General features: G+C 34.6%; 1 protein-coding gene across 10 annotated transcripts in view; it reads left to right on the forward strand.

The window, feature by feature from the left end:
* The window catches only part of LOC136026353 (tubulin monoglutamylase TTLL4-like), a 64,042-nt gene that overhangs the window by 40,322 nt on the left and 6,368 nt on the right, over positions 1 to 17,352 (forward strand). For all 10 annotated transcript variants that reach the window (XM_065702873.1, XM_065702879.1, XM_065702875.1 and 7 more), the window contains exons 11-15: positions 3,671 to 3,797; positions 5,642 to 5,842; positions 7,179 to 7,320; positions 9,342 to 9,488; positions 12,513 to 12,720. In XM_065702873.1, coding sequence (XP_065558945.1) covers positions 3,671 to 3,797; positions 5,642 to 5,842; positions 7,179 to 7,320; positions 9,342 to 9,488; positions 12,513 to 12,720 — 825 coding nt within the window. The remainder of the gene's footprint in view (positions 1 to 3,670; positions 3,798 to 5,641; positions 5,843 to 7,178; positions 7,321 to 9,341; positions 9,489 to 12,512; positions 12,721 to 17,352) is intronic.

A 17,352-nucleotide genomic window follows, 5' to 3' on the forward strand; every position in this document is an offset into this window, starting at 1 on the left:
ACTTGGTACGCTCACAAAAATATTCCCTTAAAGTGTTTTCGACGTAATACCTTAAACTAGGTATCCTTTTTCTAGGCCAGACTGCCTTTCTATGACGAACAAATAATCTGTTCATTGTTCTCTCTAAAAAAAAAAAAAAAAAAAAAAAAAAAAAAAAAAACTAGTGAATGAAGCGAAAGTTAATTATTTTGATTTGTATAAATATGCTACTTTTAATTTTAACACTTTAATATTTTTACTGAAGACGATTGCTATAGCCTATTTAGTGAAATATAGTGCTGTGTTGATTATTCATCTTTTTTTCTTGTGTCTCGTTTATCTTTCTTTCTTTTTTTGTCTTTCTCTTTGCTTATGATAGGTTTTCGAAGTAAGTTAATTCAATTCAATTTTGTATTTGAATTTCGTTTTGTATATGCCCGTGCATAATTTTTGAATTTATCAGGAAATTAATGCACTTTCAATTGGTCGAATAGCTTTTGAAAAACTTCGGTTATAGCGGGAAAACGACCCAAGTCAGATATTGCTTCCGCGCAACAAATTTAACCAGTAGCTTATGACGAAGAGGATCGGACCAGAGGGGAGGGGGTATTTCAGAACTCAATTATTATTAATGATAATGAATTTTTGGTTATTCTTTTCATTCTTAGACAATGAATTAAAAAAAAATACACAACTTGCAGTTTTACAGGTTCAGTACGTACTACAATCTTAGCCACTTTTACATGTTATAAGCATCTTAAGGGCTAAATTTATTATTACCTGTCATTTCAAGCAAGGGGGCGGCACTCCCTGGATCGAAGCTCTTAGGGGGCACTGAACTGAGTTTTTTTTTTTTTACTGATAAATATTTTGTTTAATGAATTTTACAAATCACATAACGTGTGATGGCTTTTTTTTGTTCTTCTTCCTTATTTTGAGGAAAAACAAATAGACGCTCAAATAGGGTTAAGTCCGTTTATTTAGACAGTGAAAACGGGCACAAAAGTCTAGATATTTCGATCACATATAGCCTAAGCAGGGCCTTCAAGGCCGTATCCAGGACTTTGGTTTGGGTGAAGAGGGGGGGGGGGAGGAATTATGCTTTTTTTTGTGATCCGAGAAAATATTTTGGGCCCTCCTGGGCACGATCTTGTGGCACTATAATAGCAATACTTATACAGTAGCAAAAGGATCAAATACAACTTTATTTTGACTATTTAATAATTTCCAGAAGGGTGAAATTTGCAAAATATAAGGCAAGGTAACTGCTGCAAAAATCTTTGATCGTAATATTCTGTTTAAATTCTTTTTTGAGGAAACAGAGTATTTTTCCAAGTAGGAATATGTTTGTGCTTAAGGAAAGGTGTTTAAAGCTTAAATGAGAGGAACGCTTTTAAGTATATTAAGAGAGTTTTGAACACTATTCCCGTGTCTAGCCCTTGGATCCCTATTGCTCTGGCGTGTCTAGGTGTGCATTTGATAATTGTCTCATTAGAATTGCGTAAGTAAGTTACTTGGATGGCCAAGTTTTCTTTAGGAAGAACAATGCAACTAATAACTAAACTATAAACAAAACGTAAACTGACCACATCATAGAATTAAAAATATCGTTGAGGCTAAATTCTGCTGATTGTTGGGATTTTTTGTTGCTGGTAGACATGAGTCATTTTCTTGTTTAAATATTTGAAACTAAAGTTAATTGCCAGTGATTTTTATATGTTTTCTTATGACACTTGGTATTAACCAAGTGACATATAGCGATCGCAAATTCTGTTGGTCTTTCTGTCCCGGTTTTGCTACTTCAGGCACTTCCAGGTAAGCTAGGACGATGAAATTTGGCAGCCGTATCAGGAACCAGACCAGATCAAATTAGACATTGTCGTTTTCTCGATTCGACCATCTGGGGGGAGTGGGAGGACGGTTAAATCGAAAAACTTAGAAAAAAGGAGGTATTTTTAACTTACGAGTGGGTGATCGGATCTTAATGAAATTTGATGTTGGGAAGGATATCGTGTCTCAGAGCTCTTATTTTAAATCCCGACCGGATAAGGTGACATTGGGGGGAGTTCGGGTGGGGAAACCTAAAATCTTGGAAACCGCTTAGAGTGGAGGGATTGGGATGAAACTTGGTGGGAAAAATATGCAGAAGTCTTAGATATGTGATTGACATAACCGGAACTAATTATGAAAAATAAAGATGAGGTATTTTTAACTAATGAAGAAGTGATCGGATCTTATTGAAATTTGATGTTTTGAAGGCTATCGTGTCTCAGAGCTCTTATTTTAAATCACGACCGTATCCGGGGATATTGGGGGGAGTTGGGGGGCCTAAAATCTTGGAAAACGCTAAGAGCCGAGGGATCGGGATGAAACTTGGTGGGAAAAATATTCACAAGTCCTAGATATGTGATTGACATAACCGGAACGGATCCGCTCTCTTTGGGGGAATTGAGGGGGGGAGGGTTAATTCTGAAAAATTAGAAATCATAAAAAATTGAGGTATTTTTAACTTACGAAGAAATGACCGGATCTTTATGAAATTTCATATTTAGAAGGATCTTGTAACTCAGATCTCTTATTTTAAGTCCTGACCAGATCCAGTGTCATTGGGGGGGACCGGAAATCTTGTAAAACGCTTTAAACGGTAAAGTCCAAGATAATTGACTGACATAACCGGACCGTATCTGCTCTCTTTGGTGGAGTTAGGGGGGGGGGAGTAATTCGGAAAAATTTGAAAAAATGAGGTATTTGTATCTTACCAACGGGTGATTATTTCTTAATGAAATTTGATATTTAGAAGGATCTTGTGCTTTAAAACTCTCATTTTAAATCCCGACCAGATCCAGTGACATTGGGGGTAGTTGGAGGGGGAAACCGGAAATCTTGGAAAACGCTTGGAGTGGAGACATCGGGATGACACTTGATGGAAAGAATAAGCACAAGTTATAGATACGTGAATCATATAATTGGAACGGATTCGTTCTCTTTGGGGGAGCTGCGGGTTGTTAATTTGAAAAAATTAGAAAAATTGAGGTATTTTTAACTTAAGATCGGGTGACCGGATCTTATTGAAATTTGATATTTAGAAGGAACTTATGTCTCAGAGCTCTTATTTCAAATCCTGACTAGATCTGTTGAGATTGGGGGGAGTTGGAGCGGGAAGCCGGAAATCTTGGAAAACACTTACAAATGTCGTAGATTCGTGATTGACGTAACCGGACTGGATCCGCTCTCTTTGGGGGAGTTAAGGGATGGGATTCAGTGCTTTGGCGAGTTTGGTGCTTCTGGATGTGCTAGGACGATGAAAATTGGTAGGTGTGTCAGGGAGCTGCACAAATTGACTTGATGAAGTCGTTTTCCCTGATTCAATCATCTTGGGGGCTGAAGGGAGAGGAACAATTAAAAATTGAGGTATTTTTAACTTACGAGTGGGTGATCGGATGTTCGTGGATTTTGACATTTAGAAGGACCTCGTGACTCAGAGCTCTTAGTTTTAATTCCGATCGGCATTAAGCCTCTGATTTTTCTTTTAAAGCAATCTATTGATTCTTAAAATTTTGCTAGAGCTTATGCCACATGAGCTCTTGGCTCTTCCGACCTCGTCCCAAGTGCCATACGAGCTCTTAGCTCTTGTTTTTTTTTATTTGGTTCTCTTTGCAATTGATTTCGTGATTGGATTTTATATTTGCAGTGAAATATTCTTCCGAAATGACTAGTCTTGGAGATAACTTCATCCATCTTACAAATTATAGCATTAATAAACATTGTGATCAGTATATTCACAACGAGGATGCTGGAGCATGCAAAGGGAGCAAGTGGTAAGCAAGGGTCTTTTATCTAGGTCGTCTTTTTTACTTTCTTTCTCATATTTTTGCTTTCATCTGTTTCTATTTATATTTGTTGTTTTTTTTATATTCCTCTTTTATTCAAACTAATGGGTTTAATAGTGATAAATATGAATCGTGAAAATCGAAATTTTTCAAAGTATTGGAATTGAGTAAATTTCTATATTGTTGAACAAGGACTGCTTGGTTGGAAAATGTACTATTGACCATTGTCGCTTTTTTTTTTCGCTATGCTCAAAATAAAAACCCTATTTGAATTTTTCATAATTTTATACGTGATCTTTTTTATGCTTTTGGAGAGTTTTTACTTTAGGCTTGAATAGAGAGTCCAAGTCGAATAGCCTAGATTTATTAGGTATATAAAGCTCTGTCGGGTAATGTTAGTGCTAACCGCCCTGACACATTCTTAACTTATTTGTGACCAGTTCCCTCTGCCTTTTTGGAAGTAAATTTTAAGGTCTGAAAATGTGCTCTGTGAGTTAAGGCATAAAGGCTGGGTTCCCTTTCCTGTCGGAAACTTGTCCGTGTTGTAATAGTAAAGGTTGATCCAAACAAACGGAGGAGAGCTACGAGTCTTCTGAGAGGAGTGCGCTCAGAGATGTGAAAGTGTAAAGCGTGTACCAAAGAATAAACCTTAATTATAACTATTTGCCAAGATTTGTCAATGGTCGATGTAGGCCTGGAGTATTTGTGGCAATTTTATATGTATTGCTCAGAAAAAGACTACTCCTTGAAATTTATATCTAAAACTAAGAATACCGTTTAGTTTTCCCAGTGCAAAAATAGTTCAGTTATTTTTTAAGCACAATTGTGCTGGCTGGAGAAACGAGTTCGTCAACTCTAACCTAAAAGAGAAGTGAACCAAATATCCGCCAAAATGAAAATATTTTGTTAAATGGGTGACGAGAAATTTAGCTGCCGAAGCCCCGTATAATCATCTAAAATGACCAACATTAAAATGAAACTTCCGTGAAAAGACTCTTTTAACCCAGGTAACCACCATTTCTACATGGTAAGGTCTCTTATTAGATTACCGGTTGTACAAGCTCATTATATTGGTAAACTCAAATAACAAGTTTATCTATTTTTAGCGTTTATCTGGAAAGATCCCATAAAAAAAAAACTTATTAGTGGATCTTAACTAATATACTTTTAGTCACAAAAGGGTTCCTAGGGTTCATCTGATTCTTGATAAAATTGCAATTCAAGTTACATAATGAAATAGTAATGGCTGTCCAAAACTTGTATGGGATTCTAAATGTTATAGGTAACAAACGTGGAGTGTCTAACGCACTGTCTGACATCAAATATTGAGGTTAAGAGCCTCAATTTACCTCTATTGGAATTAGGGGGGGGGCAAGGTTGGTGAAACCGAGTGGAAGTTAAATCTGACTCTTCTTATATGCATTTTGGAAGCTGGAGAATTCTTCCTACTGGGGAACACAAATCCTCAGGGGTTTATATCCCCTAAGATCTTAAGATGCCGTACCGACAGAAAATTTCCTTTTTCCTTCGTGAAAAAAGCTAAAATGTTGGTGAAAGTATTCATTTACTCAAATACAGAGACTTGTTGGAGACTGTTTCTATTGGAGACTGAACTGCATAGAGGCTACTTGATTATATTTTGTATGGATATAATTTATATATCTTTGGACTTTTTTATGTATGTTTTATGCGGTGGTTAAATTACTTAGGAGAACAAAATTTAACCGTTAGGAAAATTATGTTGTTTGCTAGGCTTTGCTAGGCTATTTTATTCTAGGCTTGACCTTGTTTCATGACGTGCATTCAGATCACCTGTTCGGTTTTTGTTTCAGGACCCTTAAATCTCTCTGGAATTATTTGCGTAATGAAGGAGCAGATGTTGACGAATTATTAATGAGGATCCGGGATCTTGTCATTAAAACTGTCGTAAGTGGTGAAGGTGTTGTCAATAGATTATGTAATGAGAATCTCAAATCAACGTACCAGTGTTATGAGCTCCTAGGTTTTGATATACTACTGGATACTGAATTAAGGTATGTTTTTCTCAAGTTGGACTATGTTTGCTATTTATAAGAACCTGGCGTCAAAGTTGAAAATATGCTGCAATAGGTCAATTTTCAAAACGGAAACTACTGAATTTAATGAGGTCGTTAGTTAGTGGATGCTTTTTTGTTTTTCTTTGGTAGAATAAAGGAAACCTAGTCGAATTCTGTGTTTTAATTTTCTGTGTTTATTTTTTGATATTGATTTGATTTTCTGAATTCTTTATTTGATTTTATTTTTTATTTTTTTTTTCTGTCTCTTTCGAACGGACAGGATTTGGGAAGTGTAGATCCACATCAGGCACATACGTTGGGTGGAAATTTTGCAAGGTTAACTCAAAGACCCCTGACTTTCTTCAAAAAAATAGAGGCCCATTTGTAAAAAGATGTTGTTTTTTGATATGTAGAATATGTTTACACCCTTTTATTGATTAAAAATAATATTAGCGTGTAAATGCACAAAAAAAGATATATCTCAATTAACTTGAGCTGCTTTAATGTTGAAATAAAAATAAATCTCAAATGATAAAATAGCGAATAAAATATTGTACAAATAAATTATGTTATCTTTCCGTTGTAGGAATTACCTCCCTGTAAGAATCTATTTGTATTATGTTTAGTTAGTCTATTATTATGTGTAGTTTGTATTCGAATGGGGAAGAATATTATCGTGAAATTCGGAATATTGAGTATTTTTTATCCAAAGTCTATGGTAATTTTATACTGCTTCATTTCCAAGAAAGTCGGATGAAGCTAATCTAAATTATTCTGTTAAGTAGTGAAGCAACAGCTAAGAATGATTTTAAAGGCTATTTTTGGATAATCTCAATTTGGTAAGACATGGACACTAATTAGGACAAGTATACTTAAGTTATTCCTCTTAACTTTGCCAAGATTGGTTCTCTTGTAGTAATCAAGTAGTCAAAATTTAATTTTAAATATGATATTGGAGCTAAAGTTTAAATACTTGGTGCACTGGGCGAATCCTAGAGTATGAAAGCATTAAGATTAATTAGTACACACTAAATTCAATATGCTTGATATCCATACGACCGAAAACCGAGGCCCTCATTTTTAAACTTCACATGTAGGTTTTTTTATCATCTTAATAGCTCATTTTTGTGTCTTAAGTATTCCAATTCTTGTGCTTTATGCCTTTTCACTAAATTCTTCCTGTTACATAGGTACTTTCATTGAGAAGTATTATATTTCTTTCCTATTGGAGTTCTTATGCTGCAGTTTATCATTTTGCTTTTACGAATTCCTTAAAGTCTCTGCAAGATGAGGTTTCTATTATCCTGCATATAAGTTCATATCATGTTTTTAGGCCTTGGCTACTAGAAGTTAACATATCCCCTTCATTGCATTCATCATCTTCGTTAGATGTAACTGTCAAGGGACCCTTAATACGAGAAGTATTTAATCTGGCGAGGTTTCATTTTCCGTCGAAATTTAATGAAGAAAAACAGGTAATTTTTCTAATTTGCTTTTTGTTCGTTTTGATTAATTTTTTTTTTTTTTGTATTTTATTTATGTGTTATATTTATATATATTTTTTTATTTTACAATTTGTCGTTCGTTTTGATTATTTTCTTAATGTCATACCTGAATGTTTAACATTTACGTGCTTTTAAAAAATTGAATTATTTTAGGAAATTTAAAAAGTAATCTAAAGCAGCATTAAATATTAAAAATATTTGTTGTCATGAATAATGTTTTACAAACCATATTAAATTATATGATAAGTTATATTCTATAATAGATATAGTGGTAGATTGTGACCCGGCTGACTGACCGTTTTTCAAACGTTAGACTGTACGAAAAGTGTGGTTCAATTCCTCTTTCTAGGGCTACAATGAAAAAAGGTTGAGGTGGCTAGGACACGTTCTGCGGATGAAGGATGACAGATTGCCGAAGACTGTCCTTTTCGACAAACCGTTTAGGGCTAAATGGGAGTGGGGTGGGAGGATGTTTTAAAGAAATTTCTAAGGGAAATGGGAACTTCCTGGAAGGGTGTAAAGATGGAGACTTATGAATGGAGGATGAGTTGGATGGAGAAGCTTGCGCAGCTTTATTGGCCTTAGTTGGCATGATGTTGCAGTGAGTTATTAGTGGTAGTTGTAGTAATAGATTATAATTAATAACTTTAAAAGCTATAAGGTAAGTTTGAAAAGTAAAGTAATATCAACTTTTAAAGCCACGAACTTACTGAAGTTATGGATATTTTTTTACTTATAATTCATTCTGAAGATTTCTATTAATTACAGTTTTAATTAAAAGGAGGGCGTTCTAGGGAAACATTCATTTAGTGAAGAATTTCAAGTGGCAAAAAGGACGCATCTCTTTTATACTTATGAGGGAAATCTTCTTCCGTATAAATATGTAAAATGACCCGTTTTGGGATCTGATAGTTTTGACGTTCAATGCGTTCAGTGAACTTTCAATGTTTGCAGGATGGGACTATCGAATATAAAAACTTTTCTAAGCTGTTTTATTTACTGATTTTCATTAGTATTTTTATTTAATAGGAAAGTATTGATCACTATTTACTGATTCATTATTTCACTTTCTAATTGTGGATATATTTCCATAATTCTCCTCTATTGTATCCAATGAGGCAAACAGAGAAATACTTTACTGAAGTCCTTCTCTAAGCATGTTGGATGTTTTTAGAAATCTATTAAGATAAAATTATGGGTAAAGGGACTGAAGAGTCGAACCATGCCCTTTCAAATTCGTTTCTAGAATTTTATTTTTAGGCTTTCTCAGCTAAAATAAGTTTAAAAACTTGGACCATTTGAAAAGGGCTATCCTTCAAAGTCTATCTGAAAATATTAACTTTAAAAACTGGTAGTATTTTTCTATAGCATTGTTAGATTGATACGGTACGATTATAAGTGTGAGCTTAATATTCTGTTAAGGAATGAGGCCAGTTATTTTCAGGTACTATTTTTTCTCAGTTTAATCTTTGTTATTTTTTTGGGGGGAGGGAGGAGGATAACTCTAGTTGATTTGCGGCGGTATTTTGCTAGGAACTTCAACGCAGTAGAGTAAACATTAAGCTATTTTATTGGTTCATCTTCAATGGCTTTAAATTTTGCCATATTCCGTTCTAATTCTTTTGGTGATCTATCCAAGCCAACGCGAGTCTAAATTGCTCTTTTGGTACTTTTATAAATCTTTGGAGACTTTCTTTTTGAGCCCCTTTCTTTTTAATTTTATGTCATATTATTCTTGGATCAAAATCTGGTTTCTTTTACTATGTTGATTTTTATCTTCTATCCTTTCCCTCCCATTCTTTCTTACTCTCTCTGTCTCCCTCTCTCTTTTTTTTGCGCACCCGTCCGCTTACTCCCTGCTTTGTTCGTTTGATTACTGAGGCATATACGGTGTGAGTGCACCATATCTGTTGAAGTCCTTTGTTTACAGTAGTTTTTGTCTGGTTTTTGTTTGTGCATAGTGTGGAAGTCATATTTGCATTTTAATCTAGAAAGAAATGAGCAAAATCCTTGGTATTGAGCAGGAAATTGGATCTTTTTGCATGGATGGAAGGCTGTATAGTCGTGTTCTCTCCATGGGTGAGAAGGAGAAAATCGAAGATATCCTTCTCTCCGCTGAAAGTGGACTTCGTCAAGAGGCAAGTAGAACCTCTTTTCTGTTCCGTACCCTTCTGTAACGTGATATCATAAAAACTAATCACTATATGTTAGTTAGTTTCCTTAAAGATTACTTCTTATTCTTAGGGATTTTCTTAACCACGATTCAAAGTAAAGATTCAGTTGACACAGTAAAAATAAATTTAGAAAAACTTAGCAAATCATCTTCGGCTAAAGACCCATAATTCACATCTCCATTATTATGTGGGTTGTTCTGAACCCACATCGGTGTACTGTACTTTCTAAATGTATAATTATGTTTTTTTTTTGAAGGTCAATATCCTTACAAACTCTTCTCTCTGAATTTTTGTTGTTCCCTAAGGGAATGTATTTTTGTCGTTCATATGCCAAAAAAATCTTTTTGGCCATTGAATGTTTAATATCTATTCCAAAACCAATTTGACTAGATCAGACGGAAAATGCGACTCAATACTTTTTTTCTATTCCAGAAATTAAGCTAACATAAAAGGAAAATCCACCCAAAAAATTATGTCTGATGGGCATTTCATAGCTAAGACATTGCCTCTTCACCAATTTATCTTGATGCCCCGCTTCATTTACTTATTCGATTCAGCATTATAGCCACTCGTGTAAATACGGAACTATGCTCAGGGTAATTGAAGACAAACATATTGTTTCTATGACTAGATTTTGTTTTCTTTTTTTTTGTCTTTGCATATCCTCTTTGCTTTTTTGCAACCTCTTGTTTAAAGAAAAGAAATATATTCGTAAGGTGGCAACCTTGATTACAATAGCTACCGCTTTATTTGTTTAATTAACTATTACTTGAATTTAAAATTTGATTTGAGATAAACACCATCGGCGTGCAAGCTACTCTGTAAAAGTGTATCAGCCAGCTGATGAATGAAGCCAACAAGTGCCTTGTTATTCCTGCAAGACCTTGGAGTGGCTGGTAAAGAGAATGTCGAATAAAAGTTAGATAGATAATAGAAATGAATGAATGAACTTTATTACCCGTAAAAATATAAAAAACACAAAGTACGGAGTATTATAAATAAACTAAAACGATAAACAGCAAAAAAAAATTATGCTAACAAAGACAACATGGACTAATTAACCAGTATCAATATGGAAAAAATGGCTGCAGAGGGTCATAAACGTGAATAAAGTTGATAGCCTTTTTACATAAATCATCACTGGAAGACCGAATCCGAGAAGACATATCTATTAAACCAAATCGAGCAATGACTTTTCTGTTTCGGTGCCATCTAGGAAGTTGGAGGAGGAATTTGCAACATTTGAAATAAAGCCGCATGTAGAGTATGACGATCTTTCTTATGAAACAAATGAGCCATGCCTGATAAGAACAAAAGCACAGGGGCGCAATAAGCGTTATAAATCATGCACAAACTGTTGCGGTTATAACGGCTTTTGTTTGGGGATATTTTCCCGTAAGCGACGCGTAGGTTTTTCACGGCTTGATTCACTAGGGATGAACAGGTAGTGGAAAGTGTTGGGCCGAAATACAGACCAAACCAACTAACTAAAGAAGAACATGGTAGAACTGCAGTCCCAGTAACGATTGGAGCAATCCATGGCGAGTCTGGGCAACAAGCGGAACGTCGTCTGCATATGCAACAGAAGACAAACCAATGTCACCGTGAAAAACATAACTTTTAAGGGGACACAGGCACGATTCAAGCACACATTTAAATAGACAAAACTAACTAGCTGGAGAGAAGATAGGGCAGATGGGGAACATTTTCAGTATTAATAAGCTTATTCCAGGAGGCCTTATCGGGGGGCCTGGCTATGCATTCAAGCGTGCTCTCTTCAAACTGGCCTTATATTCAAGTTTACACTTTTGTTTCACAGAGAACACAGCTCCGGACGATGGCGGGTCACATGATATCCACATACATAGCCAAAATTTGACTTTTTGCTTAGCGCGTTTTACTTCAGGATCAACGTTCCAATTAGGCGTCCTAGTACCAATTTGAACTTAATCAACAAGCACTGCTGCTTTGGAAGCTGATTTAAGGCAATGGACAATTTGATAATATTAGCAATTTAGGTCAACTCCACCTGAAGGCGAGGAAACCGAAGTTTGCAGCAGGTGATATGGTCGACAGTAAAGCAGTTATCGTAGCAAGGTATAGGGGGACATTAGCACGATTCCAGTTCAACTTTGTATGCAAGTTTGGCCGAGCCGAAAGTGTTTGGCCAAATAACTTACAGGTAAAATCACAGCTAAGAATAAGGTGATCGTCATCAATCTTTTCTTTGTCCACCCTGACAATCGATGATAATAAGCTGGAACTGGAAGTGATCACGTGATCCAGGTTCGATTTTAAACAGCCTCTGTTATGAATATACGTGAATGGGAGGCTCTTATCTACGACGTGATATCTGCTAGGAATTGATTCTAGCAGGAGTGTTGACCTATCGGAGGTACCGAGATTGTCACTGTTAAGTTCACCAGCTAAAACCCGATTTAGGTCTTTTAAACATAGACTTTCGAATAAAGACTTAATTGGAGCGACATTTAGCGAAAGATGTGAACGATGCTATAAAAAAATGAATGCTATTTTACTCGTAAAACCACTAAAACTGTATTCAGAAAATCATATCAAAATCAAATTATTTGACCATGAAACAAAAACGGCAAAAAAAGGAGATGAATAAGTATTATCACAAAATCATAGCTTTATACAAATATCATATTAAATTATTTACGCTTTTGACGAGTTTCAGTGTGGAACTCATGTCTTGTAAAGACCTACAAGTAGGTGTGAGATGGCCGCCTCCCCTTGAGAGTTCCTAGAAAGCTCTTTCCTAAAAAAAAATCCGTGCCCTGTGAATGCACTACCCCCCCCAACCATCCCGAAGAATCGAACCGAAATGTGTATATTTCTTGTTACAACTGACTGTCTTGGCATAAACTTTTGTGCACCCAGGCTTAAAAATTCTTTGAATTAAAAAGAAAATACATTTGTATATGATGTTTTTTAGTTTGTGTATTGACATTTTTTTTTGTATTTCAGTGGTTGGGTTCCATTCTAGAAGATCTCAAACCTTGTGACATCCGTCAGTTAGTCCATTATGAAGATGAACAAACTCAACTAGTGAATTTTAGAAAAATATTTCCAACCCCAGAAAGTCATCGCTATCTCAAATATATGGAATATCCTCGTTATTTCAATCTCTTATTAGATGCCTGGGAGAATAAGTACTCTACAAATAGAAGACAAGGTATTGGTTTAGATTTTGCTATCCCCCTGCAAGGAACGTTAACGGTTGATGCTTGCTTATTTTGAACGGGTTTTTGTGGATGAACAGTCAATTTTCTTAGTTTTTTCTTTGGAAAAGGAGTTTGGTCGGTTCAGGTAGGCTACATTTTAAACACTGAAGAAATAAACATTCAAAAACGAGTTAGTGTCGTCTTTTCGTTTGAAGTTTAACTTTCAACTTTTCAACTTTTTCTTCATTCAACTTAAAAAATGCAAAAATAATTTTATATCCCAACAGAGAGCAGTGCTCGTAAGTCTGAGACAGTGCAAAAACATGGAAAAAACACCAACACCTCATCATAATAATAATTCCCAAATTTAACACGGCAAAAAAACAAACAAAATAGAAAAAAAAACAACACACACAAGAGAAGTAACAAGGATAAGTAAATAACTAAATATCGGATAGGAGTGGCGTGGAAAGCCATCTCAAACCCAGGGACATAAAAACAAAACACACAAAAAAGAAGATCAAATAATTCGATTTTCCATCATCAATGGTGAATAATCAAACATAGCAAACAATGTTTAATATTTGCTTTTTTAAATTTAGCTGAGATTTTTGGGATGGATCAAACAGAATTTTTTCATTCAGCTTTTAATTGTTTGCAATGAAGGGTATTTCGTACCTAAACCTCGACCTCTTAGAACTTACAAAAGGAATTCGGTACATCCCAGACCTCCGACAATCCGAACGAGGAAGTAAAATTAAAAGAGATTTATCATAGAAATAATTTCTAGAATTTTGGATTTGAAAATGTCATATGGAAATATTTAATACTCGTATATCTTTTAAATCTAACAAATTTAAGAAAAAGAATAACGTTTTAGTTTCCGAAACATTTTCAAGTTTTGAAGGTTGATGAAAAAAATTTCCAAGTATTCTTATTGCCCTATTTTCTAGTACCTGTAAGGGTTTTATATGCTTCCAAAAGGTATTGAGATAAGCAACTGAGCAATAATTCAAATAAGAAGCAATTATTTTAAATACTCAATATGATAATGAAATGACAAAAGGGGATCAAGAAAAACTCCTAAATAACGATATGATTGGACCCTACAAATTTTTGATCACCAACCTCAAGCCCCTGACAAGAAATCTCTCGAGTGGCACGTTTTGAACGACCAGAAACCATAAATTTTGTTTTTTGTAAAATTCGGTACTAGATTATTGGGAACCAACCATTGATTGACTGAGGTAACAATTATAGTCAAATTTTTGATCAGTGACGATGAATCCCTAGCTTTAACTGTTATAGCTTTATCATCTGGAAATAGAATTGCATGGCTAATATTCTCTTGCGAACCTCGTGGAAGATCATTAATATAAACCAAAAATAAAAGTGGATCTAATACGGAGTCTTGGGGGAGATTCTGCGTCCACACAGGTATGATTTAATGTTTTGTAATCCTTTCCTTCTTATGCCGGAATTTATCATTTTGTCAAGAAGAATTTCATGATTTAAAGTGTCAAATGCTTTTTTTACATCATAAGAAACAGTAGCCACATGGAATTCCTTGGTGTATTGCCTCTTTCCTTTTAGATTTCTATACGGGCAAAATTGATCAAGCTTTTCAGTCAATATATTATAAAGTTATCTAAGGATTGATTTGTATCCATTTCGTCAATTACCAAACTCCACCCAACGTCACCAAGTTCTTCTTTTAATTTTAACAAAGTTTTTTCCCTAAAGTCTCTGCTTTGTTGACTTTTTTTTCATTATACGGGAAATATAGCGAAAAATCAGCCATAAGTATGCATTGATCAGATGAATCATCAGGAATGACATATGTACTGACAACACTTTCATGTGAAAAAATATTATCAATTAGTGAATATGACGTATCATTTATCCTGGATGGTACAGGATATAATCCGCGAGATAGCGGATATTCTAAAAACTTCAAAGTGTTACTATCCAGTCTATTCTGATTAGTAGAAACAAGGTTCATTAAGTCAATATTACGATCTCCCATCATAACTAGATAAGAAGTATTAAGACTAGCTAATTTGTCCAAGAATTTTTAAAACAATTCCTAAATTTTACCTGACTAGCTGATGGACTATGGTAAATAGCTGCGATTAGAATCTTCTCATTATTTGGAAAAAAAAACATTCAACAACACAAGATTCAAATAGCATTTCAATATTCATTGGCAGAAAACGTAGCCTTGCACGGGCTGGTATACAATTTTTAATTAAACCAACAAGACCACCTTTCTTTTGCATACTCCTTCCAACATGAAAGAATTGATAACCATCAACATGGCTTTCAATTGAAAACTCATCTAAAAAAGTTTCGCATAAACCGAATATGTCCGTATCAGATGTCTATAGAAAAGTGTCAATCGTATCCCTTGCAGTCCTCCAGCCCCGGCAATTCCAAAACGATATCCTCCTTGTTCTAGAGTTTTTCTTTGCCAATCCATTCAGAAATAAATATTGATTTTTGGTATATCTAATCCGCTGCTATTATCTTATCTGTGCTATTATCACTAGCTGCAATATTTGGAAAACAGAATGAAACAAAAGGGAATGTCGCACAAATTCTTTTAACCATGATAATGTAATTCCATCATTATCTCAATCCATTATCAAATGTTACCACCTTGTCAAGAATAACCACACCACCACCCACGCGCCCAGCAAACAAAAATAAAAGGTAACACACACAGAAACAACTAGGAAAAGAAAATAGAAATGTCTTGATTCTAGGACAAATTCTTTCAATATTCTACCGCTATTCATAAAGACCTCTGTGTGCTTCAAAACAAGCAGTAAAAAAAATAGATAAATAAGGAGAAAGAATAGTAATAAATATATCGAGCAACAAAAATTAGGGAGAAGATAAATAAAAAATAAATACGAGGCAAAACAAGATTAAACGTTTCCTACTTGTATATTTTAAAACATACAAACAGGGCGCTTTACCAATAGACGATATGATTTATTCCACTGAAACATCGCTTGGAAAACTATGATGTACATGTCCTCGGACGTTCGGAAAGTCGTCAACCTCTGGTATGCTATCACCGAATGAATATTTTGTAATTGAGCCGTCAGCTCTTTTCACAAACAAGTTTGTCTGAATCCTCTTTGATATCCATGCTTCATATCTAGGAATTTTCCGCAATTTATCCTGTTTCACTAAAATCAGCTTACGTATTTTGCAAATTTCGGCTGACGCATCATCACTAATAAACAAGTTCCTATTGTTTCCATGAAACATCTTGTCCTTGAGATTACTGACATTTTTTATAATAGAAAACTTGACGTCTTATTTATTTAGTGTTACCTTTAAGAATTTACGATTTCTGTCATATCGCGTGATTGTAAAATTTACTTCAGACAATTCTAAGCCATGGCGAACAACTTCTGTGAATAAAGCTTTAGCGTTATCAATCTCCTCGCAAACGGCATTTCATATGATGACATTATTTTCTAACTTGGTGGCTTCCAATTTCACAATCCGACACATTGAATCTTCTTTTTTTCTTCTTAACTTTATTAATTCATTGGTACAAGTTTTTAATTGCAAATTGAGGCAGGATGTATCATTTTCAATTTTTCTAATTTTCAATTCATTTTTAATATCTTATTTTTAAGAAGCGAATGTTCTTTATCGATATTATCGACCCTTGTAGTAAGAGTATACAATTGATTGCATATATTGTCTAATTTATTACCATTTTCTTTTACGGCTTCAAGAATTTGCTTAAAATCTGCAGCTAGTATTGATATTTTCGGTTTCGAGCTAGAGCTATCATCTGAGGTTTATAGTGAAATATACATACCTTCTTGTTTCGGATTTATCCTTTTACCTCTCATTGTACATTGTCTCATAGTGTACTAATATCCTAATATAAATATGTATTACTAAATATCCAACAGGTCTTGAAATATTATTTTCAGCATTGAATGAATATCCAAAAGCTCTTGAAATAATATTTTCACATAAATCCACACGGAGGTCTTAAATGCGTCTTACTCTGACGAGAGCATTGAATGAACTGATTAAAAATCAGTTCTGGGTTGTGCGGCTTTTCAAATTTGTATAGTAAGCCGTAAACCTTTTATTGCTAGTTGTTGCTTAGTATTAATTCCTAACTTCACAAAATTTATAAATGTCTGTTTACAAAATTTAAGCTGAAATAAACTCGCTGGAAAGCTCTGTTCCTGGATGAAGTTTTTTGGTTGCTAAGTTGTTGTTTTTTTGTGTCGCACATGGTGGCATTATTTACTTGGTGACTACTGCCTAGCTTGGCTTTATTTCATTTTTATTTTTTAGTTTAAAAGGAAAAATGCTCGTTTGAAAAGGAAAAAGATAACTGGGCTTTCGCTTTGTTAGTGTATTTCCCAGTTTTTTACAGACATTCTTTTTTCGGTTGAGTTGCAGAAACTAAATATGCCATTCGAGCTCCCATCTAAGGCCCTGCTGATTTATTTTTTATCTGTCTTTGTACCAAAGTAAAACAGTTCAAAATAGGAATGAAACCTTTTTATTGACAGTGAATAGATATAAAATTATTAAACTGGATATTTCGAAGACATATACAGTGTTCATCATCAGCAGTAAAACTCTACTCATGGAAA

This window comes from Artemia franciscana, chromosome 4 (genome assembly GCF_032884065.1).
Source record: "Artemia franciscana chromosome 4, ASM3288406v1, whole genome shotgun sequence".
In the NCBI taxonomy this organism is placed as follows: domain Eukaryota; kingdom Metazoa; phylum Arthropoda; class Branchiopoda; order Anostraca; family Artemiidae; genus Artemia; species Artemia franciscana.